This window comes from Pipra filicauda, unplaced genomic scaffold, assembly GCF_003945595.2.
Source record: "Pipra filicauda isolate LSUMZ 115617 unplaced genomic scaffold, ASM394559v2 scaffold53_size3534045_pilon, whole genome shotgun sequence".
Classification (NCBI taxonomy): Eukaryota; Metazoa; Chordata; class Aves; order Passeriformes; family Pipridae; genus Pipra; species Pipra filicauda.
Window position 1 is genome coordinate 1,392,017 of NW_024104687.1, and position 24,420 is coordinate 1,416,436.

Below are 24,420 nucleotides of genomic sequence, written 5' to 3' on the forward strand. Positions count from 1 at the left end.
TGCGACTTCAGTATTAAAGTTTAATATCAAACAATTTGCTCGTTGTTACCAATTTTCAATTACAAAACAGGGTTCCAAAAAAATTCCATAAAATATGTTTAAGTGGCCGAACAGAGTTAAGCGTGTTCAGGCTGCGAGGGTAAATATCCATAACTTTTTGGTATAAATTATCTACAAAAACTGGTATAAACAATATTCCAATCTTAGTAGGGGTTCCATCTAGGGATTAGACAAATTTTCAGGGTGTTAAAGTTCGTTGCCATTGACACATTTCTGCTGCTGCAGCCTGGCTTTGCGTTGTGCCTCCAGTTGTTTTGCTCTCAGCCACCTCTCCCTCGACAGCGTCGTCTGCCCCGCGCTGAGCGACAGGAACCTGGGGGAGCACAGACACAGGAGGGGCTTGGGCAGTGCCAGGGGGGATAAACCAGCACAGTCCCAAACCCAAACAAGGCAAAGTTAGTCAATAAAGGCAAATTTAATATTAGGGTTTGCTTCTGGGACATTTTGCCATTCGAAATCTCTAAGCTGTAACTTCCGAGAGTTCCAAACCAACACCTGAAGACACTTCTCTAGGATTAAATTTTGTTCCCAACTTTGCTATAAGAAATTAAAAATTAAAATCTTTTTACTCTAAATTCAGTAGATAACATCACACCAAAAAGGAAATAAAATTAACAAGCCTTTTTTATCTGCAACTTTTAATACCTACAATATTATTTTTCATTAGGTGCTGAGGGGTTTTTTAGACATTATGGACAAATATTTTAGAAAACCTATAAGCCAGCACACCAAGTTTTCTCTAAATGGGAGCTTTTCATGTTTTGACTAATTTTTTTGGAAACAGGCAATGTAAAGTTTGTTACTAGTTTTACTTGAGTGAAATTTTGTAACCTTCCTAAAGCAGAGGAACAAAAAATACTGATGATTCAGGAGCAACAGAGTAATTTCAATGAACAATTTATAAGAGCAGTAATTAGGAAAACCACTGCAGGTTTCTCAAGACAGTATTTTTATTTTTCTTGCAGTAACCTAGGAACTAGAAAGCATGGGAAGGAAGCAGGGAGGGAATACTTTGCCTAAGAAAGAATGTGTGCCAAGAGGAACGAAGGGAAAGGAGACTCCATCTTGGAGAGCTGGCCAGCCTGGCACAGCTAAATCCAGCTGCAGGCTGAGCATCCAGCTGCAAACAGCAGCTTTCTGGGCAGGACAGAAACAGGAGGACAAGCAGCAGCACCCACCTTGCCACGAGCAGTGTCTTGTGCAGGTCATCAGCTGTGATGCTCTCGGGGTCGTTCTTGCGCATCTCTACAAAGTCCTCTTCCACTGCCTGTGGACAACAGCGTGGAGTCATGGAGCAAAACAGAACCTCCATGCAGAGATCAGTTTTCAAGGAGTTGAACACCTCAACTACCTTTACAAGACAGCATTTCAACTCATTGCTGCGCAGAGCCTGAGCAAAACCAGGCTACTTCTCATCTTTGAAAAAAACTGGTTTTCAAAATCAATATTCCATGTACTGTTTCTTATTTGTACTATACTTATTTCTGTGAATTCTTTACAAATCCTTAAAGGCACGTTCAGGACATGAAAACGCTCCTGGTTTGGTTGTTAGAAAACTTGAAGGAGAATCACCGACAGGGAGAGCGATGGGAAAGTACAGTAACAGTCTATTAAAGGTGCTTTCTATCCAAATATACAGTTGAAACTGTATTAATGGAGTCTTCCCTACCTTGGTCACTTCGTCAGATATACTGTAGTCCAGCAGCCTCAGCAAACTCAGGTAAATTCGGAATTTGTTGAGCACAGATGGGAGCACTGCTGTCAGGAGGCTGCTCATGTACTCCTCCATGTTTGGGGGGATTATCTGGGGTTGGAGGTGGACTTGGCAATCTGACTGAAAGAGAAAATTACACACCATCTCTTGCCACATCCCATTGTTATCTATTCCAAACCCAATTTACTCTCAAAGCCAACAGAAGTCACTACTTCCCAGAATTAAGGTAAGACAGTTCTTTAAACATTCCACTGTTCAGTGTGCAGTCCTCACTGAAGCAGGAGCCAGCTTCACTCAGAGGCAGGAGAGCAAAGGCTCAGCTGATCGAGCTGGAATGCCAGAGATCAGATGTTGGCAAGCTTAGGCTACTCCAGGGGCAGTGCCAGCTCTGTGGCTCTGCTCCTGTGCCCACCACCTCAGACACTGCTTTGAGAGGGGCCCATATCTGCAGCCTTTGCCCCTCACTGGGACTGTCACTGCCTCGCCAGCCCCGTTCAGCTGAGGAGGGAAGGCCCATCTCCTGGTTCTCCCATGAACAGGTTCGGGAGGAGGCAGGAACCAGTGCCAGTGTCACACGTGCCCTGTCACAAGGCAGGGTTCCTGTCTGCACTTGTCCCTGGCAGGGCTGCTCTGGGCAGGCAGCTGCCACCTGCAGTTCCCACCAAATCCGTACCGGCAGGAGGGATCTGCCCTCCGAGGTGATCAGCACATTAATGTTGCAGGGGAATTCCATCCGGTGGTAATTGAAGTCATAATCCACCTTCTGCCAGGTGATCAGATTGCCCAGCGCTGTCACATTATGGACACCTGGAAAAGTAGGAACAAACTCCCTGAGCACTGGACCTAAACAAATGAAGTCACATCTGATTCGTGTTTCAACCTGTCTTTAATGAGCAGTTACCAGAAGAATTCCTGCAAGCTTCCTGTTTCTTCTGGGTCTGTGGTGTCTTCCAGATAGACACAACCATTTCTTAAGATCAAAACTAAGGATTCCTCATTTCAAGTCTAAATTTTATCTGGCATAGTACGTGTGTTCACAGCTCATGTTTTTATTTGCCCTACAAAGCCAGACAACTATTTACAGAGAAAAACCGAACAAATCTCTCCTCAAAAGTGGACAAAGCACTACCCATTTCATTTCTATAGCAGTCACTTGCCTTACATGAGACTAAGTTATTTAAAAGATAAAAAGATTGACAAATTAACTCGTTGACTCTTGGAATTCTCTCTTTGAAATACCAACATGTACCTGACAAATTGAATTTCTCTTCAGCAGTGTTACTGCATCAAATCACTCATCTACTGTTATGGTTTTGCTTTTAACCAGTTAGTATTAATTTACTATACTGTAAATAAAGGCAAAGTTAGTAAAAAAAGGCAAATTTAATATCATGGTTTACTTCTGGGACATTTTGCCATTCGAAATCTCTAAGCTGTAACTTCCGAGAGTTCCAAACATCTGAAGACACTTCTCTAGGATTAAATTTTGTTCCCAACTTTGCTATAAGAAATTAAAAATGTTTACTTTTTCCTCTAAATTCAGTAGATAACATCACACCAAAAAGGAAATAAAATTAACAAGCCTTTTTTATCTGCAACTTTTAATACCTACAATATTATTTTTCACTAGACGCTGAGGGGTTTTTTTGACATTATGGACAAACATTTTAGAAAACCTATAAACCAGCACAGCAAGTTTTCCCTGAATGGGAGCTTTTCATGTTTTGACTATTTTTTTTGGAAACAGACAATGCAAAATTTGTTACTAGTTTTACTTGACTGAAATTTTGTAACTTTCCTAAAGCAGAGGAACAAAAAAATACTGAAGACTCAAGAGCAACTGAATAATTTTAAATAATAATTTATAAGAGCAGTAACTAAAAAAGAATAGAGGAGGTTTCTCAAGAGAGCATTTTAATTTTAAAATGAAGTCACTTGCAGTGATTTCCTCTTCTTTAACAGAATCACAGAATTTCCTGAGCTGGAGGGGACCCACAAGGATCATTCAAGTCCAACTCCAGGCCCTGCACAGCACAGCCCAGGAGTCACCACAGAGACCTGTACTGTGCTTCTCCAGTTACTGAACTTTTAATAGGTACAACTCATCTTTTATGTAAGTTAAAATTAAATAAATAGTCTAAAGCTCTGCAGAAAGCACACCACACAGGGCTACATCAGCTTATAAGACAGAACCATCACTTTTCCCACACAGTAATAGCAATCTTTTTATTTCCAGTTCTTAGCTGAGTTCTCAGGGGATGGTTTCCATATATACAGGAAAAGTGCAGAGCATAAGGCAACAGCATACGCTTCCCCACTTCAAGCATTACCACAGGAAACTGAAAGGCCATTCTAATTAATCAGAGCTATTTTGGTGATAAAGAATTACCCAAATTTGTGCTAAGTTGACTGAGGAGGCTGCAGGCCAGCAGGGAGCTTGTTCAAAGCAATGAACTAAGGACAGAGTTTTGTAACAGACCATCACCACCGGGACACAATTAGCATCACTCTTAAAACACGTCAACCTTGAACCTCCCAGGTGAGATCTGAAAACCCAGAAAGTGTCTACCTGTTGTGTCGAGCTGCCCTTGCTCCAGCTGAGTCTCATCCACCACCAGGGAGGTGTTGCTGGCCAGCTGCAGCACCCCAGTGACCAGGCGGTTGGCGGCGTAGTCCTTGTGCGGGATGAAGCGCGAGTGGTTCATGTTCTCGATGGTCATCTGCAGCCGGTGGGACTGCGACAACAACACACCAGCACTGAACATCTCCCACAGGAGAACCATGCTGTTCACAACTCCCATCCCCTGCCCTGCACAGCCAGCATGAGCTCAACAACAAATGGTTTATTGCAGCAATACCCTTGTTACGACCCCAAATTGAATTACTATGGAGTTTTCTGCAGAGCGGTGTCCACAAACCATAATATAAATAAATGGAATAAACCATAATGGCACCCTAATTAAATGACCTAAATGTCAAAATATGAATCCAGAAAGATAGAATAAAGCATGCAGCATCTGTCAGTTCAATACCTCCGAGGAGAGGATTTTATTCCATATTCATTCTAGATGATGTGGCACATAGAGACTTGAACATACAGCCAAGCCACACCTGTGCTGTTACCTGCTCCCTAAAAGGGTAGCGGGAGCCTTCATTTAAGCAGCCTGCCTTAGAAATTAAGGAATCAACTAAAGTGCTGTTTTTTGGTTGAAACAAGAACAACATCTGTCCCCAGAAACACTGCAGGCTTACTGCTGGCACCAGCTGCTGGATGATGCGGTAGATGTGCTCGGTGAAGATGCTGTTCCTGGGACATCCGCTCAAGTTGACCGTGAATTTTCCCAGAGGAAGCACATCTCGTCTTGCATAACTGCACCAAAAATACCACAGGTTAGACAAGGCTCTGGTTAACACTGAACACAGGTATCACTCAGCTGGAGTGTTGTGTGGCACCTCTGACAGCCAGGATTTCACAGGGGTAACAGCCATCTCTTGTTCCTGCCCCAGTGCCCAAGGACAGAGCCAGGTTGAAGCTGCTCCTGAAGGCTTTGCAGCACTGCACAAAAGTACATTTCCAGTGCCTGGGATCCTGCCATGTGCCTTCCAGACCTTCTGTTCTCCTTGTACTCTATTGGTACTCAGTAAACACACTTTGTTCTTTTCCTTTCTCGTGCCCAATCTCAATTTCCCTGCTTATCAACTTGTTCATCTCCTTTACCTGCCCTCAGCTTTCCTCTCCCTCTTCTCCTGTGCATCTTCTCCCCATTCTCGACAACTCTCAACCTTTTTGTGATACCAGCTAAGAAAGAAAATACATTCTAGTCTAAGTGTCAGAGCATTCAGTCCCACTAAAAAGAATGAAAGCAGAATCCATTTTAATTTTGAAGACTAAAATGACTAACATTAAATTGGAGCCTGACAACTAAGCAAAACACACTGAAGCTTCACACCTGAGATTTTAACGAGTCATTTCATCCAGTGACAGTTTAAAATCAACATAAAATGAATTTCTATCCCATGCTAAATAGGGGTCACTTGACCTTGCCATTAAACATATGTTAGCATTTAATTAACAAATTCCCAGAATGTATCTATCAGTATGTTGTAATACCTAAACAGTAATTCCTCCAGTAAATGCTGTCTTTGAGAAGTCAGTTCCATGTCCTACTCATTAGAAGAAGCTAGAGGCAAAAAGATGCTTTCATACCTCTGTTAAAAGTGTGTCTTAGAGAGTTTGTCCAACTCTCAAAGGAACACCAAAAGGATACACTGGCCTTTTATCAATATTTACTGTTATTTCACACAATGAAATCTGCCTCTCTGTTTACTGTGACAGGACAACTCTAGCTGGACAAAGTACTGCTGAAAAAACTACTACTTGAGCTGTTTCTGCCATTTATTTGCAGATTGGTGAAGAACCCCATAAACAGAGATGCCTTTTGAACGTTGAATATTTAAATTCTCAAACATCTAAATACTCACACTGTAGAGATGAGATGCAGTATAAGGTATTCAGCAGCCAAACTGTCTCCCAAGAGGGCATGGGTGAGGAACCCCAGCAACTCTGCTCTCACTGGTGACAGCTCAGACATAAAATTAGAAACAACTGCCAAAAAAACACAAGACAACAAATGTCAGAAAATGTGCTGTTTCTCACCCTCTTCCCTCTAAATCTTACTTTCTATTACAATTTGATGAGGAAAAATGTTTATTCCAAAGCAGTCGAGGAAAAAGAAACAAACATTCATTGTTTTTTCCAGCTGAGCAATTACTGGCTTTGGATAACCTGAATCACTCAACATTTCCTTGGAAATGCTTTCTTTTTTTAAAATTAGATCCTGTGTAAAGCATTTGCAGAACGCTACAAAGTTTGGAGCCAAATTTCTAAAACAATAGCCCACCCATTTTATTTTAAAGGTGGGAAAAAAACCCCCTTACATGTGACACAGCTCAGGACAACCAACGCAAGGCACTCAAGGAAGAAAATTATAAATATCAAAGGTTTGCAAGCAATAATTCAATGACAAAATCATAACAGTCAAACAGGCCACAAGGAATAGCACAGTCACTTAAAACAGAGTTGCCTTGTTTTCTGCACAGTATTATGCTCCTTCATATTGCCAGTATGTTTCTTATTTCCACTGTCATACTGATTTGGAAATCTAATTTTCCAGCAGTTCACAACTGCATCTGAAAACTAATCAAATCTTATGGCTGAACAGCTCGGTAAAATCCTTGGGCACATCGAATGCAAACCCAAGTTTCATATAAATCACATTTATTTCAGACAAGTAAAACCATAACCATGACACAAACACAAACACTTGCAACTTGTTCAGTTCTGCAGCGTTGAATGGCTCCTCCACTTAACAAGATTTAAATCCAGAGCCTGTTGTTGAGGCATTTGCCTCTGAGTAAAGCAGTGTCTGTTCACCTGTGCTGGGAAATGTGCCCAGTCCTGTGTGCCCAGAGCTCAGCTACTCACAGGTTTTACTCTCCTCTTCCTTAAGGCAGGCAGGCAGCAGTGGGTTAATGTGTTGCAACTTCTGGGCCAAAATCACATGGATTCTGGGCACTAATGAGGCAGGAGGGCTGTGCACTCTCTGTTCCTCTGCTGTGTCCATACACTCCATAGGATCAAGGGCTGAGCTGTCCCTAGGAAAGGGCACAGCACAACTGGGCTTAGAAACATTCCCCAGGAATTCCTCTCCATCTGACTGAGGGCAGCTGGAACCAGGCCAAGAACGGAGCGGGGCGGAGCAAACAACATCCGCTCCAGCTCCTGGCAACTCCTCCCACAGGCAAAATACCCTCTTCAGGATTTCTATAGACACCATAAATACCAAATCACAATTATATAATGGTCCAGAAATGCCAAAGCAGGCCTGCCCAGAAAAATCTGGATTCTATTATTTTCAGAAAATAATCAAATCGTACTTTTCCGGAAAAAAAACCCCAAACAACAAAAACCAACAAACCAACCCCCCAAAACCAAACAAACCCACATTTAGTATTTACTACATCATTTCATAATCTGTAGCTTCAAGTACAATGTTACACACTGTTCTGTACAGCATGTACAGAATGAAGTCCAAACAGTAACTTTCAGGAAAATAAGGTCGTGATTTATTGCATTTGCCTGTGTAGGAACATGTGGCATTTTCTTATTCCACTGAGTTCTGGAGCTTGACAAGATCTTCTAGACTGTCACATAACAGCTCAATCACTGGCTGAGTAAAAAAATTATGAGTAAATTGATCCTAATGTACCTCAGCTCAAACTTGGAGGTATTACCTCTTAATTTAAAAGTTCAGATACGGGAGCTTTGCTCTCCCTGAAGATGTCTCACAAAATTCCTTCCAGGTGGTTTTCATTTGTCATGTAGAAACTAAAGTCCCTAAAGTGACTACATCAGATGATGCTAAAGCTTAGCACAAATTTCATGAACTTGTACTGGTTCTAAAAGCTGACAGGCTTTACAACCTCAAAGCCACTTCAGCAGTTCACCAACACACTGTTCACCCCTTTCCATTAAACTTCTTTTGTTTGCACTCCAAACATTGCTAAATGCCACCAGTTTGTCTCTTTGTGACAGAATGACATTCAGGGGGGAAAAAAGACAACCAGTGACAGAGCAACTGAGCTGGGAGTCTGGGATTAGCTGTCACAGATGATAACCAAGAGCAGCTGAGTTAATTTGTAAGAAGTTGGCACTACAAAGGATTCACACTGCACTCTGGATATTGTACTGATCAGAAGGATAAACAAAATCACCAATAGAAATAATTCAGAGTGCAGTGGTTCAAGACATCAGTAGTGTTTATGTTAGACTGGACAAGAGTTTTGTTTTAAAAACTGATTTCTTGGATTAGTTTGTATTTTGTCAGAGAAGTAACTGCAGAACAGCAGGTGAAAGGGGAAGTTTCTGTCAGTGGCACAGCATGATGATATACCTTAATTAATGAAAAAATCAGCCCAATTTTTGCTCAGTTTGATCACTACCACTCTCCATGCAGACATGCAAACTTTTTTTTTATACTCTTCTGAAATGTTTATGGTTACAACTTCCATGGACTTAGCAGTTACTTCAAAAGGACATTTTGTACTTTTAAAGCTTATTTGAAAGCTTGTTCACTATTCACTCATTCACTGAAAGTTTAATAGGCATGAAAGAATACAAAACATTTAGCTATAGAAGCACTTTCTGCTTTAAGGACTGTACAACAACCTAAAAAACAGATGTACTGTATATCCAAGGGTAAGGATGGACCAGAGCACACTGGACTTAGTTTATAAGACATTGATCTAACATTTTCCTTATCAAACTTTTTTTAAGCAACAAAATTCACCAGTTGAGCATAACTGTTATGTGTTTACACATTTCCTTGTCTGCTCATTGAAACCAACATTTCCTTCACGTGAGGGCAGCCTTACCTCTCCTCACTGTTTACTAAGCTCAGCACTGGATCCACAGACAAAACACCATAAACCTCCAGCACATCATTGACTTTGAAGCTCTCCCAGCTCTCATAGACCTGTCCCAAAAGGAAACAAAAGACAGAGGCAGATGGGCCAGATGCAGGATGGAAAAACCTCAGGAGACTCGAGTGTGGGCTGAGAACAGCCTGTGTGAACAGGTCTCTCCCAGCCCTTGGTGTAACCAAGCTTACACTGGAAAAGTGAGTTTCTATCACTCCATTTTTTTTATTAGCATTCTTTGCCATATGAATGTAAAAAATAGTATCCTGTTTTATCAAGATCTGCTGAATAAGAGAAGTCAGTACAGAAACAGCATAAAAATCTTGTGTTGAAGTTTCATAGTCAATATAGCACAGTAGCGAATCGAGGACTATTTTAAATCCAATAAACAAACGTGTAGATTATTGTTTCTTTCAGCTTGTTCCATCACAACTTTTTTCCTCTAGAAGAAAAATCCTAAAAGCAGAAATTCCAGCTACACTCTTAAGCATCTAGTACTGGACTTTTTTTTTTTTTTAAACTGTGATGAAAAGGTGCAAACTAAAAAATGCTGCTGAGGGATTTCAGCAGTTCAAATGCAGCACTCAAGAAGAGAAACAATGTAATAGTGAAAAGAGAGAATGCAATGATCTGTAGAAACAAAATTATTGACTGGAGAGACAATTTCTGTGCCCATAAACCTGTCTGCAAGACTAACTACTTACACTCTAACATGGGATTCTGTTTGCCTCACTGAGGGACACAGAACCCTGCTCATCATCCCCTCTCCACTTCTGTTACCTTGACAAGACATGCTGGTCCCTTCTCTCCTGGCAATGGAAAATTTAGGTCAAGTGGAGGGGAGCAGTTGGGAGAAATGAGATGATGACCTGCAGGAGCTTCTGTTTCTAATCTCTTTGGCTCCACACATCCATGGATATCAGCTCCACTGCCTGAAAAACACAGGATTTGCAGGCTCTTTAAACAGCAATGCAAAACTGAACAACTTTCCTCAGGGAGCAACATAGAATTAAACTAATTTAACAAGACATTTGAGACAAAAATGTTTAATAATGCACTATATTTGACATCCAAAAAGTCTCACAAATGCATATTTTATATTGTGAAATTAAGTGTGAGAGTACTGGTAAAGATCTGTGTGTCTTGGAAACCCAAACGTGGCCAGAAATCTGATTTTCAAAATGTAATGTTTATATTGGGTGAGTGATTTTTCTTTAAAGTCCATAAGACTGCAAAGGTAATATATTTCTGCATTTCAAGCTAAAAAACCCAGATAGTTCTTAAAGACATGCATAAAGAATCAGTTTACATTAAAAATCTCTGTAGATTTTCAGCAGTAAAAATTGGTTCTACAATTGATGAGTCCTGGGTACAAAGACAATCCTGTCTATACTATCCTGCAAACTGGTAAGAATACAAAAGGAAAATCCTGAGTCCAGCTAATGAACCCCAAAGACACAGAACACTGAACCAAAGAAAGCAATAACTTCTACATTTTTTTATCTTTAACAGGACCAACAACTTAAACTAACCACTTCCTCTTGTTGAAAAGAAAACTTGCCAAAATCTTCAAGAGCCCCATTCCAGTTTAAGTGGAATCTCCACGGATGAACATCAAAACAAACAGTTCACAGACTGATTACAGCATAAGTAAGAATTGCACACTGCCAGTGTTGAACCTCTGAAAAGGTTCAAATGCTTTCTTCAGGATGCTACAAGTACCTGACATGGATTTTGTTCCCCTAAGAAGCTGGATTAGCAAATCACATTGGGAAAAAGGGAAGGATGGAAGATATTTGTTAGATACACACTCTGTAGCAAAGCAGCACCTAACTCACATGGAGTTAAGCTTCAGTTTACACAGTAAGGTCCACACGTGGTGTGAGAGACAAAATTACATGATTTCCTTCCCATTACTATGAAACCTGTAATGCAGTGGGAAATTAAACACAAACTCCTCAAGTTCAACCTGCTGCTCTAAATTGTTTGTGTGCTGTTCCACACCAGAGGCAGTGCACCAGTGCTGCTGTACAAAGGACTGTTCTCAGGAATGAACTCCACAAAGTCATGCCAACAAGTCGTACAGCCCACGTGTAACACCACAGACTCTTCCACTCTACTTCAGATCAAACCACTGATGACTTCAACAAAGCCACCAAATTAGTTCTGAGGGCTGCACCAACACCAGTGATTCAAAACAGCTGCAAATATTTCAGTTTTTAAAAGAGAAATTTTTACAAATTCTGGAAAGATATCATAACTATTCATCAATAGCAACTGTTACCCATATGCTGCTCCTTCTGTTTGGCTGGATGCAGATCCATGTCCTCATCTTCCTCATAGCTCCTCTTGTGGCGACTCGGGGTGTAGGAAGTCGAAGGGCTAACTCGGGCTTGGCTGGCACTGATATAGGCGTGAAATTGGGGGTTAAGGACAACCACAGACTGAGCAGGGACAACTCAAGCACAGCAAGGTTTGTTTGTTTGCTTTTTTAACAGAATTCTAGTGTTCTATTTTGAGCAAGACGTTAAAATAATGAATCAAACTGTTACCTAGATGTCACCTCTTCAGACACACAAATAACCTGCTGCAGGAGTCTGGAAAGTCAGTGGCTTTGTTGAAAACAGACACTAAAAACCACCAAGTGCTATTCCACCATCAGCCTCTAAAAAAGGGTTTTTTTTCCCAGAGAACATGCTTGTGGTCAGGAACAAATCAAAAATGCAAGAATTTTCTCTCCCACACCTCATTCATCTGCATCCTCTTTGTGCATATAACACACTACCAGTTTTACCTTTCTTCTCTTTCTACACCTGCCACCTCACCTGATTCACCGAAAAAAAAGAATAAAGAAATTTTAAATAAACTTATTTCCTTCAATCTAATTAGTTGGTGATCACTGATTGTATAACAGAGTCAAAAAAGATATTTCTTTCACCCATGCAGATTCCCCAGGCACTGGAACACAGTAGAGAGTCTGTCTCTCTGAGGTGACTGTTTGTGAGGAGTTCAAATCAATCTCCTGCTGAGGCTGGAATACCAAGGGAAATTCTGTTACAAATCTGATTACAGGTTTTTTTTAAAGCAATCCAATACATTCAGTTACTCAGCCAGAAGTTACAACTAACATACTCATGAAACAGTGAATCCCAACAGTCTCTATCTCCAATGTTTTGATTCCAATTGCACAGCACTACCAGAAGGAGCTGTTTCCCACAGCAAACACTTTCAAAGTCACAGGCACTCCCCCCTCGAACCAAGCAAAACAAATTTTAAATAAAACAGGAACAGCTGGAAGCCTCCTGAAATTAGAATGCCAGGGAGCAGTTATGAATACTTTGCTTTCCAAACCTGAGATTAATTCTGCATTTCAAGAGCAGTATCCTCAGGAATCCACGGGCAAGTACCAAGGAAGTCTTATCACACTTATAAATGGCAACTTTCCATCTAATATTTCATCTCAAAATTTGTGTAACTTGTATAACTTACCCCACATTCTGCCACATCTCTGTATTTGCCAAAATGCAAAACCTGTCAAGAAGGAAAAGGCAATGCAGTCATTCTTTTTCTGAAGGAATCCTGAGCAAGAATCACATTAAAATCACTTCAGTCCAAAATCCCACACAGATACACTGCCAAAGCTTTCCTTATTTTAATATTTTCTTTTTCTCCACAGAAATATAACAAGTGATGTATTAGTGATGCTATTTGAGTCAAACACACTTATTACTAAATAGTACCCAAACTCCATAAGTTTAACTTAGGAATTAGAGAAATATGAGAACTAGAGTGGATAAAACGATAAGCATTTATTAAAACAATAAATCAGTATTTCACTTACACGTGCATTTGTGTTTGGGTCAACTGTTTCATACACTCCCATGTAAAACTCAGGATCAAACATGTCTTGAACCATGCAGCGAAATTTCACTAGACTGTTGGGTTTTAGGTAATGTACAGGAACATCATTCAGTGATGGAACCTGTAAAAAAAGAGTTTGTTCTACACAACTGTATATATCAAGCAATGCACTCAACTAAGCCAAAAGCAGGTGGTGTAACTTGAAATATTGAGACTTGCAATATGAGTAGAGTTTTCTAAATCTGAAGATCAACTTGTTGTTGAAAAAACCCACATTCAACATTAAAGTGCAACAAAGACCAGAAGTGTCCCTATAGGAAATGGTATTTTAACAAACATATATCACCTCATGTTTCTCTTGAGTAAGAAAATGTGCTTTCAATTCCTTCTAACGTTGTCAATTTGACTTGATTTTTCCCACTTTGATTAAAACTATGATTGAAAAATGATTAAAAATATGATTGAAATATTAAGTATGGAATCCTCACGAAGAAAAAAAGAAATCAAATAATTTTCATGTTTTCTCAGTCATAAGTAGAACAGATTTGATGTGAAACTTTCTAGTCCCCCTAGCAATGTTCCACGATGTCATTTTTGCTACGGTCTTTTAAAAAAGCATCAGCTTTTGAACTCACCTGTGCACGTTTTATTTTTAAACCTTAAGCACAGCTTCCCTGCTGAACTGCACAAAGCCAGCCCAGCAAAGCACAGTTTTAGCAGAAAAAGCGTTTTGTCCTAAAACCTGAAAGCCCAGGTAGCTACTTCTTCAACCCACACAAAAGCTTTCAGCGTCGCGATAAAAACCTCACGGGAGAAGAGGTTTACAAGCAGCAGTTGAGAAGCTCGTGGGGCACAGAGGGCAGGGACAAACACTGCCCAAAATGACAATATTTGTCAGCTCCCGCCATCTACTGACTGTGCTGCAGAGCGGCAGCGCCCGGCAGGGATGGCCCGGGGCAGGAGCTGTGCCGAAGGCAAGGCTGGAATCCCAGCCGGGATTTCACAGCCCGGCTTTGCACACAGGTTAAAAAAAAAAAAAAAAAAGCAGCCGAGATGTAAATAACATATCCTTAAGCCTGGGCCTGAAATTCGGCCCTGTGCTTATCACGAAAAGGAAGAACTTCTCCAATAAAATGTAAACAACAACGAGACTCGAGGAAAGCGCAAGTCTAAAAGAATCAAACGCTCTTACCCAATTAGTGGCATTATTTTCTTTTAATTTTTCCTTGAAGTATTCGGTTACCTTCTTTTCCCAATCAGAGTTTGGAACATTTTGGGCTACAAAAAAACCACATTTACACGCCCATTAGCACCGGTAACAGACCTCTATCCAGCATTCTCCCAACACAGCAAGCAAAGCAAACTTTTCCTTCTATTCTGGGGAAGCAGGTGCAATTTAGGCTACAAATGACTGCATTTTAGTGTAATTTATGCCTCTTGTAACTCATGACTTCACAATTTACAGGCTTCCAGGCCAACCAAGACGCACACAGCCATTCTCGGGAGCGAGGAAAAGCTCCACGACGCCTCAAGGAGAAAGGGAAGGAGCTGAGGTACCGCTTCCCGCGCGGAAGGTTTTTATTTCCATAACCTTTTAGTTAAGATCGAGCCTAGCACAGAAACAGCCGCGGTGATGGCACTGGTAACATTAGCAGTGATCGGTGTGGACAGCACGCCTTGTTCCCGAAATCCAAAGATACACGAGATACGCAAGATATATGAGATATAGATTATATATATATATATAAGGTACGTGAGATATATATGAGGTTCAGAAGGCACACAAGCAGCCTCGCCGCTCTCCCGCCACCACCCCGCGAGGGAAAGCCCCGTCCGGTTCCGGGCGCCCTCAGGGCGCTCCCGCTCGGGCCGAGGGGACGCCGGTCCCGCCTCACCGAAGAAGCCCTGCACGATGCTGAGGGGGTTGTTGAGCCAGTCGCCCACGCACGGCATGGCGGGGTCGCCCCTCGCCGCGGGGCTGCCGGCTCCTTGCGGCCGCCGCCTCCCGCTCGCCAGCCCCGGACGGGCACGGGCACTGCCGCTTCCTCCTCCTCCTCCTCCCCTTCCTGCGGGAATGGCGGCGGGACCCGCCTTCTCCCCCCTCACGGCTGCGCGCGGCCGCCGCCGCCATCTTGGGTGAGGGCGGAAGGGGCCGGGGCGGGACGTGGCCGGGGCGCGGCCATGGCGGCGGCGAAGGCCGGGGGAGGCACCGCCGGCACCAACACCAACCTGCTCTTCTCCTCCTCCGCCACCGACTTCAGCTTCAACGTGCCCTTCATCCCCGTCAGCCAGGCGCCCGCCGCGCCCGGGCCCGCGCTGCTGCCCGCCGGTACGAAGGGAGGGAGGGAAGGGCGGTGAGGGGTCCCGCCGGTCCCGCAGCCCCCGGGATGGGCTGAGGGGTCGGGGGAGCCCCGGGAGCCGGGCAGGGCTGCCAGGGGGGCTGAGGGCCGGGACAGCTCCTTTCTACCCTGCGGCTCTCCCAGCCCGCTGTCACTCGTGGTGCCTCAGCGCAGACGGGCTGCTTGGGGTCGCATATTCCGCTTTCTTGCGCTTAATTGCTTGGGCTTCCTTGTGTTTGGTGATTGTGTGTTCGGTTTTTAGTGTCGGGGCTGAGGAGAAGGGGTGTTTGTGGCGTTTTCAGCTCGTCGATGTTTCAGAACGTTCATTTCAGCCATTTAAAGGTCTCGGTGCTGAGGGTGTACTGTCTCCGTGCTTCCCTTCAGGGTGTACCGAGTGATTTCACTGTTTTTAAGCTCCTCTCCCATTCTGCCTTCCGCTTTCCCTGTGTGAAAATAGCATGTTAAGCGGGCACCTAAAATATCCTTGCTAATTTAATCCCGGTTCTGTTATCCTTTCCCTCTAAAGCCCTGATGGTGTTCCCAGCACAGCTTAAAATCTGCTCCTCCAGCACCTTCAGACGAAGGAATGGATTTTTCTGGGGATGTGTTCAGTCTGAGATTAAAGCCCTAAACATTAGAAATGCATCTATAAATCAGATATTTCGAATTTTACTGCATTGTACATGTTGCAGTTGGGCTAATGACCTTTAAAGGTCCCTTTTAACCCAAACTGTTGCATGTCGAGTCCAAAACCCAGGACTTCATTTCAACACTGTTTTATCTTAGCTAAAATAAGTACTAATATGGCTGGAAATCAGTGCAATCCATCTCTGTAGATTTAATAAAATATTAGCCAAGTATGGCTTTGAAACATTTTTTTAGATCAGCTACGTTTTTTGTGTGGGAGGGATAAAAGCATTAGAATATTATCCCTACTCACGTGAAATATCTAACTGGGTGATGTAGCCAGTGTATTTACTGTAGGTGGAGAGGAGTGTTCCCAGTGAGGAAGTGGATTAATGTCACTTGTGGTTGTCTGGTGACAGTCTGTGAATGAGGAGGGAGAGAGGTACAGGAGGTTGACACAGTCACAGCTGAAGAAAGACTCTTTTGTACGTGGGAAGGACATTGCCCTTGCATGTCAAAGCTGTACATTCATTTTTTTAAATTTACAGGATGTGCTTGTTTTACTGCCAGGCTGGGCTCATGTTCCAATGTAGTGTTTGCAAAATTAGAAACAGGAAAGATAGAAAGTAATGTATTGTAAACCAGCACATATATATATACACACACACATATAATTTTTGTTTTGGCAGAACTTTTGTCAGTCTCATTTTGCAGGGAAAGCTGCAGTTAAACTAAACCTCCAAAACCTAGTTGAAATTGGAAAATAGTAGGTGTTTTGTGAATGGGCATTTGGTAAAGGCCCTGGGAACTCTTCAGCACACTGCTACGTATTTATGGTGACCTGACATAGTGAGGTGAATTGCCACTTATTTGGGAAAGCTGAGTGGAGATTGTGCTGTGCAGTAGCTTCTCTCTGTTCCGTTAGGTTTATGAAATATGGAAGTGAGGTGGATTTTGTTGTTTAGAAATTGAGACCTTTTATTTAGCATAAATGGCCATTCTGCTTGTAGCTGGGAGATAATCCCCAGGCCTGACTTCAGAGTGGTCACTGCTTGTAAATGCTTCCAGCATTCTCCACGTGATGACCTACACACACAGGTTTTGGGTTGCTCCTCAAAGTGGGGTGAGTGCTGTGGGTGAAAGCAAGAGAAGTTGGTAAGGTGCAAGGTAAGTAATTGGTAAGGCAGGTGATGCCTCAAATTGGCACTGTCTGCAAAGACTACTAAATAAAAGATGGTTAAAATAGTTCTTTTTAATCTTGGCAGCTGCTTCTTTTATGATTAATTAATTAGAACAGCAGCCTCCTAGGGAGACTCCTCCGTGGATTCCCCTGTACTCCCTTGATAGTCTCTGGTACAGTTTTGTTGGCTGTGGATAAAGACATTTGTTGTTGACTGGTCTGGGGACTGAGTATCAGAGAAGCAGCAATACCTTTGGGGTGTCTCCCCCACAGCCTGGGGATCATTTGATTGCCAGAGCAGATGAAACACAGTTCTAACCTCTGCAGATTGCACTGACTCCTTGCAAGGTGCTGTTCCCTCAGCAGGCAGGCAGTGCTGCTCAGGCCATCACAGGTTTAGCTGAGCTTGCTGTGAGACCTCTAATAATGTCAACCCTTTATTTTTTCCACTTGTTGCTAAATCACTGTCAAGCAGAAAAGTGTGATTGACCAGAATTTGCTTTGTTTTCTCAATGGCCTTGTACCTTTTTTAACCCTCTCCTGCAATTATGCAGAATGGGGACTGATTTTTCTGCACCAGCAATTTAGCTTTTATGCCAGGCTAGAGTAGGATTTTTAGGGAGAACTGGAGTAAATCCTGCTTGTCAAGTGACTTGGGATCATGAGTTATGGCCACCTTGCAAGTCAGATGAGAAACCTTGTGAGGGCTGTGCTAAAGGAGCAGGCAAGAATGGATTGTTTAATCAGTAGGTTTGGCCTATTTAGGAATGTTTTTAAAGTCTAATTTTTTATTTGATCTTGGAAGTCTGAAAAGTAGAGCATAAAGCCCTGTGCTTAATGATTGGTTCCATGGGGAAAGGGTATGAACCAAGGCTGCCCTTGCATTTGTGAGACCTAAGTGAAGTTGGGAGGGATTTTAGTACCTACCAAGTTGCCTTGGGAAGGTCCTGACTCCAGTTATACTTTAGTCTCTTATTTAATGTTTTTAATATTTGTTGCTTATTCTGTGTACCCTGAGTGACTTATGATCCATTTTAAATGTTCTTGAAGACTCTGTATCTTTTGTTTCATTTTATGGCGTGCTTAATCACCAAAGTTGTGCAGGCTTTGTAGTACTTCTGGCTTTCTGGAGACCAACAGTTTTGGCAATAGCTGATAATGTTACAGAACATTTTGACTACACACAGCAGGTGATTTGAATGTCTCACAGTATCTCTGGTGGTCCTTTTGTCTTTGCAGATGATTCTGCAGACGTTGGGGAAGAGGACAGCTTCTTGGGTCAGACTTCTGCCAGCCCCAACCCACCACAGACTTTCAACTATTTCTCTCAAGTGCCCAGTAGCAGTGATCCCTTTGGAAGTATTGGGCAGCCACCCTTGACAACTGCTGCAACACCTGTGGGAGCACCAGCCTTCTCCAGGCCTCCAACTTCACCTCCACTCGTGTCTGGGCCACAGGATGGGCAAAATGCCTTTTCGCCTCATATTCCCAATTCCCAGTCCTACAGTGCCCCACCCACCTCCCAGGTGGGAATCCCACCGTACCAGACCCCTCAGCAGAGCTGTCCCCCGCCCACCAGTGCTCCAGGACTTCCCCCAGGAACACCTCAGCAGGGATACAACCCCTACAGACACACCACCCTGAGCAGCAGAGCCAACCCCTACCTCACCCCGCCCCAGCTGCAGCAGAGCCACGCCCCTGCCCACACCCCATCCTCTGTGCCACCCGTGCAGATGTACCAGACACCTCCAGGGCCTCTGACACAGGTATGGCTGTCTGACACAGGTATGTCTGTCTGACACAGCTATGGCTGTCTGACACAGCTATGGCTGTCTGACACAGCTATGGCTGTCCTTCCCCATGGCCTGGGGCACAACAAAACCATTGAAGTCACTTACGTTCCTCATTCCTGAGGTCCTGCTACCAGAACAAAACTATTGAGGTCACTGTCCCCTTTGAACTCTATATTTTACCTTTTGAAGGTTTCTCTTCTCCACCAAAAAAACCCAGAAAAAGTCTTGAGGCATTTCTAACAGCAAAATTTTTTTCACTAGGAAAGAGAAACTAGAAAAGTTTCTTTTCTGAAACTGTGTTGTTTCAGGAAAACTTCCTGATTTTTGAAGTGAGTGTACTCTGAGGCTGTAGCCACATGAGTTTCTGGGGTCAGAAACAAAGCCAGGTTGTGATGTTCTGTAGCTCTTTTCTGTGGGTTTCTGAGTTTGCTGAGTTTCAGCTGTGCTGCTGCATTGTTTGTGCCTCTGCTGTAAATGGGGTCATTCAGCCCTTTGCAAGATACAGGCTAAAATCTCTTTTCAAGATGGTTTTGTTGGTGAAACAAGAATTTTTTGAAACTAAGTCACGTAAAATTGTCAGCAAATTCTTTGAAACACGTTGGTTGAGGATTTTGTGTGATATAAAGCATTAATCTCCATCCTTTTTTACGTGCACAAAAACATTATTCAAATAATGCAAAGGAGTTGGTAGTAACCTGACATGTTGGCCTTGAAAACAGCAAAAAATAGTTTTTATTTTGCCTGAGCTATTGCTATATCTCCCTTATCATAAATAAAGAATGTAAATACATAATGACAAAACAATGCAAAGACAGTAGAACCTAAACAATCTGGAGTTTTAGATTATATAATTTCAAAACTTCTGTTTGTTTGATTTATATATTGTACAATGTTTTCATGGTTGTTTTTTTCTTTCATTAAATGCATCATCAACTGCTGACATCACTTGCTTATAGTTGTACTAACTGGATTTTTTGTACAGTTTGCACAAAATCAGCTTTATGTAGGCTCTAATCCCTTTCAAAATCAGCTACTTTTACTTGGCTACATCTGAGTTAGAAATCTGCCTGTTCTGATCTCTTTGCAGGATGAGAGCTATTACTCAAGTGGGCACTTGCTAAACCTGACAATCTTCATGCAAAACTGTACTTATGTGTAAATGAATGATGAGAAGAATGCATTTTTATTTTCATGCCAAGTTGTGTGACTGTAAGAAATAAGCTCAGCTTGAGTTTTGGAAATGGAAAGCTGTGTGAGGTTGATATATATTTTTATTGCCCATATATTTTCAGTTTCCACAGTCCCAGCTCCAGGCTGCCAGGCCTGCAGGTCCCCTGGTCCCAGCCCCTCCTGTCTTGCTGCACAACCAGTATGAGCCAGTTCAGCCACACTGGTTCTACTGTAAGGAGGTGGAGGACAAGCAGATATGGATGCCATTCAGCCTTCTGGATTCTGCAAAACTGGAGGAAGTCTATAATTCTGGTAAGTTCTGTCTTATCCAGAGGGGAACAGAAGGACTGAAAGGAAAATACTGGAGTAATGGCACTGCTGTATGAGAGGGTGGTATGGCGGTAATAAGGAAGGTTAATACATATCTTGAAGATGAATTTTGTGCCACTTAATTTATTTCACTTCTATTATCTGTTGCTTGATGCCATCAGTGTTGAGATGTACCATCCCTGGTGGATACCAGAATTTCTCATAGAACTCCTGATTATCTGTGTCTTGGTTTGCCTTTTTGTTGCTGTCAGTTCTGGAATGAGTATCATATTTGGGGATTTCTCAAAGCTTTTGTGTTGTGTACAGAGCATAAAGAAGTGTTTTAGAAGCAACACAGCGGTTGCCTGATATTCTGTAGTTTGTCTTCACGGGATCAGTGTTGGGCCCAGTTCTGTTTAATATCTTTATTGATGATTTAGATGAGGGGATTGAGTCCACCATCAGCAAATTTGCAGATGACACCAAGCTGGGGGGGAGTGTCAATCAGCTGGAGGGCAGGAGGGCTCTGCAGAGGGACCTGGACAGGTTGGAGAGTTGGGCTGATTCCAACGGGATGAGGTTCAACAAGGCCTAGGGCCGGGTCCTGCACTTTGGCCACAACAACCCCCTGCAGTGCTACAGGCTGGGACAGAGGGGCTGGAGAGCAGCCAGGCAGGAAGGGAGCTGGGAGTGGGGATGGACAGGAAGCTGAACAGGAGCCAGAGTGTGCCCAGGAGGACAAGAAGGCCAATGGATCCTGGCCTGGCTCAGGAACAGGGTGGCCAACAGGTCCAGGGAAGTGATTCTGCCCCTGGACTCAGCACTGGTGAGGCCACCCCTGGAGTGCTGTGTCCAGCTCTGGGCCCTCAGCTCAGGAAGGACATGGAGGTCCTGGAGCAGGTCCAGAGGAGAGCAACAAGGCTGGGGAAGGGACTGGAGCACAAGTGCTGTGAGGAGAGGCTGAGGGAGCTGGGGGGGCTCAGCCTGGAGAAGAGGAGGCTCAGGGGAGACCTCCTGACTCTCTGCAACTCCCTGACAGGAGGGGGGAGCCAGGGGGGGTTGGTCTCTTTTCCCAGGCAACCATCAGCAAGACAAGAGGGCTGGGTCTTGAGCTGTGCCAGGGGAGGGTTAGGTTGGATATTAGAAAGAATTTCTTTGCAGAGAGGGTGCTCAGCCATTGGAATGGGCTGCCCAGGGAAGTGGTGGATTCTCCATCCCTGGAGGTTTTTAAGAAGAGACTGGATGTGGCATCAGTGCCATGGGCTGGGAACCACAGCGGGGTTGGATCAAGGGTTGGACTGGATGATCTCGGAGGTCCCTTCCAACCCAGCTGATTCTGTGATTCTCTGATTCTATAACTGTTCTAATGGTCTGATATTGATCCCAGACGTGACTGGGGTGAGAGAGAAGGCAGCCTGTGTGTGTCAGTGTGGTAACTGGTGTGCCTCGTGTGTCACAGTCCAGCCTGACCCCGAGAGCGTGGTGCTGAGCACGGACGGGGGCCGCTACGACGTGTTCCTGTACGACAGGGTGAGGAAAGCCGTGTACTGGGACGAGGAGCCTTCGGAAGTGAGACGCTGTCTGTGGTTCTACAAAGGAGAAAAGGACAGCCGGTTCATTCCTTACACTGAGGATTTTAGTGACAAGTTAGAGGTTTGTATTACCTTTGCATAAACTGCACCAAGACCTTAGTTCATTGTATTAACGACCTTAGAAACACTTCTCTCTGTTTCATTAAAATGATTGCCAGAATGCAGTTTCTGGAACATAAGTAAGCAAATCCTGGGAAGGCCACGTTGCTCATGAATCAGTCCTGCACTGCTGTGACCTAAAATCAACTTGGGCACTCTTCATGTGACACTTATTATATAAACAAAGTTATGTAAATTATAACTGTAACATTACAGATGATACACAAGGCCAGAAAATTGCTGAGGAGAAGACATCCTGATTTTGTGTAACTTATTTACTGTTTCAGGCAGAATATAAAAGGGCTGTGACTACAAATCAATGGCACCGGCGACTTGAGTTCCCAAATGGGGAGACCATTGTTATGCACAATCCCAAGGTAATAGATTTTGGCAGTTTTATCTCACAGGATTCATTAGGGATGAAGGAGCAAATGGATGGAAGCATAAATTGAATGCAGTCTTAATCTTGATTGATACTTGTTTTGGATATGTGTGCATTGAAGATATAAAGTTTATACATCACTCAACTTCTGCTTGCTTCAGTGTGCTGCCAGGTGGTTAACAGACAATGCTTTCTGAGACCCAAGGGGAATAGGGGTTTGCATGATAAATATTTGCACTAAGCATAACTAGCAGCAAATGGTAGGCCATTTGAATTAGTTTAACCTCAGACAGCCTGTGCCTAATGAAAGATAATTTAAGCTGAGAGCTTTCATGTGGAGAAGAGCATTAATCTAACTATAAGGTAAATAGTTCGTTTATTTAATCTGTGAGAAGTTTTCTACTGTGACTATTTTTAGGCTGCAAGAAAGTATAGCAAAACAAGCTTTAAAAGTTATTCTAAATATTCTGCAAACAGTCTCATGTTATTAAAACGTGGACTTCAGCCTTGTTGATTGGTGCTGTTATCTGTTCACTTATCACAGATGTAGTAATTAATAAATAGAACAAGCCAAGGGCCAGAATCATGGTCTCCTACTTGAAGCATTTAATAATGCTGGTTAAGGAATTGTGTCCAGTAAAAACCTAGAGAAGGAACACTTAAACCCCTTGGTGTCATAAATATGAGTTCAGACTACAAGTGTAAGTCCTCTAAACAGCTGTATTACTGAATTCCTCACTTCCTAGTGAGGAGTTTCTGGACTACTTCAAATGCTGTTGTCATTCCCTGAAAAGCACTTCTTTTTTTTCTGTTTTCTCCTTGTGATACAGTTATTGTAAATCAGGTAATATTCAGTTTCCTCACATAAGGAAGAGTGGATACTGGGCACTAGGAGAGAGGAGCTGGAATAATGCTTGTCTGAGGAGTTAAAACTGTTCGGAATCCCTCAGCAGGCCCAGCTTCTCCAATAAGTGTCTACTTTTGTCTGAGTGATCTGATTTCCCTTCACATTAATGAAGATTGTCTGTGGTTTTGGAGTCTGGTTTTAGTGAAGCTGTCCCTGCTCTGGGGAATGGTCTTAGGGTTTTCAAGGGCTTTTTTGGGGTTTTTTTTTGCATATATGCTAGCTGAAGAAAAGGTCTGAGTTTCAGATGCAAGGTAAAGCAATGGAAAAGTGTGTTAAACTATGCAGTGCTTTCAGAATAACAAGTCTAAAGGTTTTTTGTGTTCATAATTGGTAAATTATAACAAATGTATTTGCTGCAGGTCATAGTTCAGTTCCAGCCTGCTGCCACACCAGATGAATGGGGCACTTCTCAGGATGGTCAGGCAAGACCAAGGCTGGTGAAACGTGGAATTGAGGATGACCATGATGAGATTCCTGATGGTATGTGATCCCTGGAGGTGGGTCTGCACTGTGACCAGCTGGGTTGGGTCTGTGCAGAAGCTGGACATTATGGCAATGCACTGTTCATGCCTACAGTCTAAAGGTTGAAGTTATTCCTTAATCTAAGCTGCTTGAAAGAGATTATGTGGTTTTGGGTTTTTTTTTAATCAAAAATATCCTATGGGCTCTGTTATGTTCTGAATCATAATAGGCTTTATAGAGTTGCTTGACTCTAAACTTCATTCCTTCAGTACATATTGGCACTCTGAATGTTTTATTTTCTTTTTTTACAGGAGAAATGTCCCAAATTGACCATCTGGTATTTATGGTTCATGGCATAGGTCCTGTATGTGACTTGAGGTTTAGAAGCATTGTTGAATGTGGTAAGTTTTGGCTTGTATAATGAGTAGTTGTGTTCTTAACTGTTT

At 42.9% G+C, this 24,420-nt stretch overlaps 2 protein-coding genes across 5 annotated transcripts in view; one reads left to right on the plus strand and one right to left on the minus strand.

The window, feature by feature from the left end:
- LOC114001370 (minichromosome maintenance complex binding protein) lies at window positions 1-15,544 on the minus strand. 4 transcript variants are annotated; one of them, XM_039387189.1, is made up of 17 exons: window positions 15,344-15,544; window positions 14,307-14,392; window positions 13,095-13,235; window positions 12,743-12,784; window positions 12,183-12,284; window positions 11,538-11,667; window positions 10,034-10,185; window positions 9,209-9,309; window positions 7,260-7,429; window positions 6,257-6,380; window positions 5,493-5,573; window positions 5,027-5,144; window positions 4,344-4,509; window positions 2,448-2,581; window positions 1,730-1,894; window positions 1,239-1,327; window positions 1-373 (listed from the first exon to the last, which is right to left on the minus strand). In XM_039387189.1, exons 3-17 carry the CDS (start codon window positions 13,167-13,169, stop codon window positions 247-249), a joined length of 1,776 nt encoding a protein of 591 aa, XP_039243123.1. In that variant the 5' UTR covers window positions 13,170-13,235; window positions 14,307-14,392; window positions 15,344-15,544; the 3' UTR covers window positions 1-246. The 4 variants fall into 4 exon arrangements, with proteins under 4 accessions (XP_039243123.1, XP_039243121.1, XP_039243124.1 ...); XM_039387187.1 differs by lacking the exon at window positions 15,344-15,544 and adding an exon at window positions 15,010-15,169; XM_039387190.1 differs by lacking the exon at window positions 15,344-15,544 and adding an exon at window positions 14,706-14,986.
- Window positions 15,260-24,420, plus strand: part of LOC114001369 (SEC23 interacting protein) — a 23,423-nt gene continuing 14,262 nt past the window's right edge. The window contains exons 1-7 of the mRNA XM_039387186.1: window positions 15,260-15,443; window positions 18,500-19,026; window positions 20,346-20,535; window positions 21,992-22,185; window positions 22,511-22,600; window positions 23,872-23,992; window positions 24,286-24,375. Coding sequence (XP_039243120.1) covers window positions 15,296-15,443; window positions 18,500-19,026; window positions 20,346-20,535; window positions 21,992-22,185; window positions 22,511-22,600; window positions 23,872-23,992; window positions 24,286-24,375 — 1,360 coding nt within the window. The 5' untranslated portion in view covers window positions 15,260-15,295. The remainder of the gene's footprint in view (window positions 15,444-18,499; window positions 19,027-20,345; window positions 20,536-21,991; window positions 22,186-22,510; window positions 22,601-23,871; window positions 23,993-24,285; window positions 24,376-24,420) is intronic.

Coding starts and splice junctions, on each gene's coding strand:
- LOC114001370 (XM_039387187.1), bottom strand. CDS start 15,067: ATGCCGTGCGTGGGCGACTGGCTCAACAACCCCCTCAGCATCGTGCAG. Junction 13,236..14,306: donor AAAATAATGCCACTAATTGG/GTAAGAGCGTTT, acceptor CTTTTTTTACAG/GTTCCATCACTGAATGATGT. Junction 12,785..13,094: donor ACCCAAACACAAATGCACGT/GTAAGTGAAATA, acceptor CCTTCTTGACAG/GTTTTGCATTTTGGCAAATA.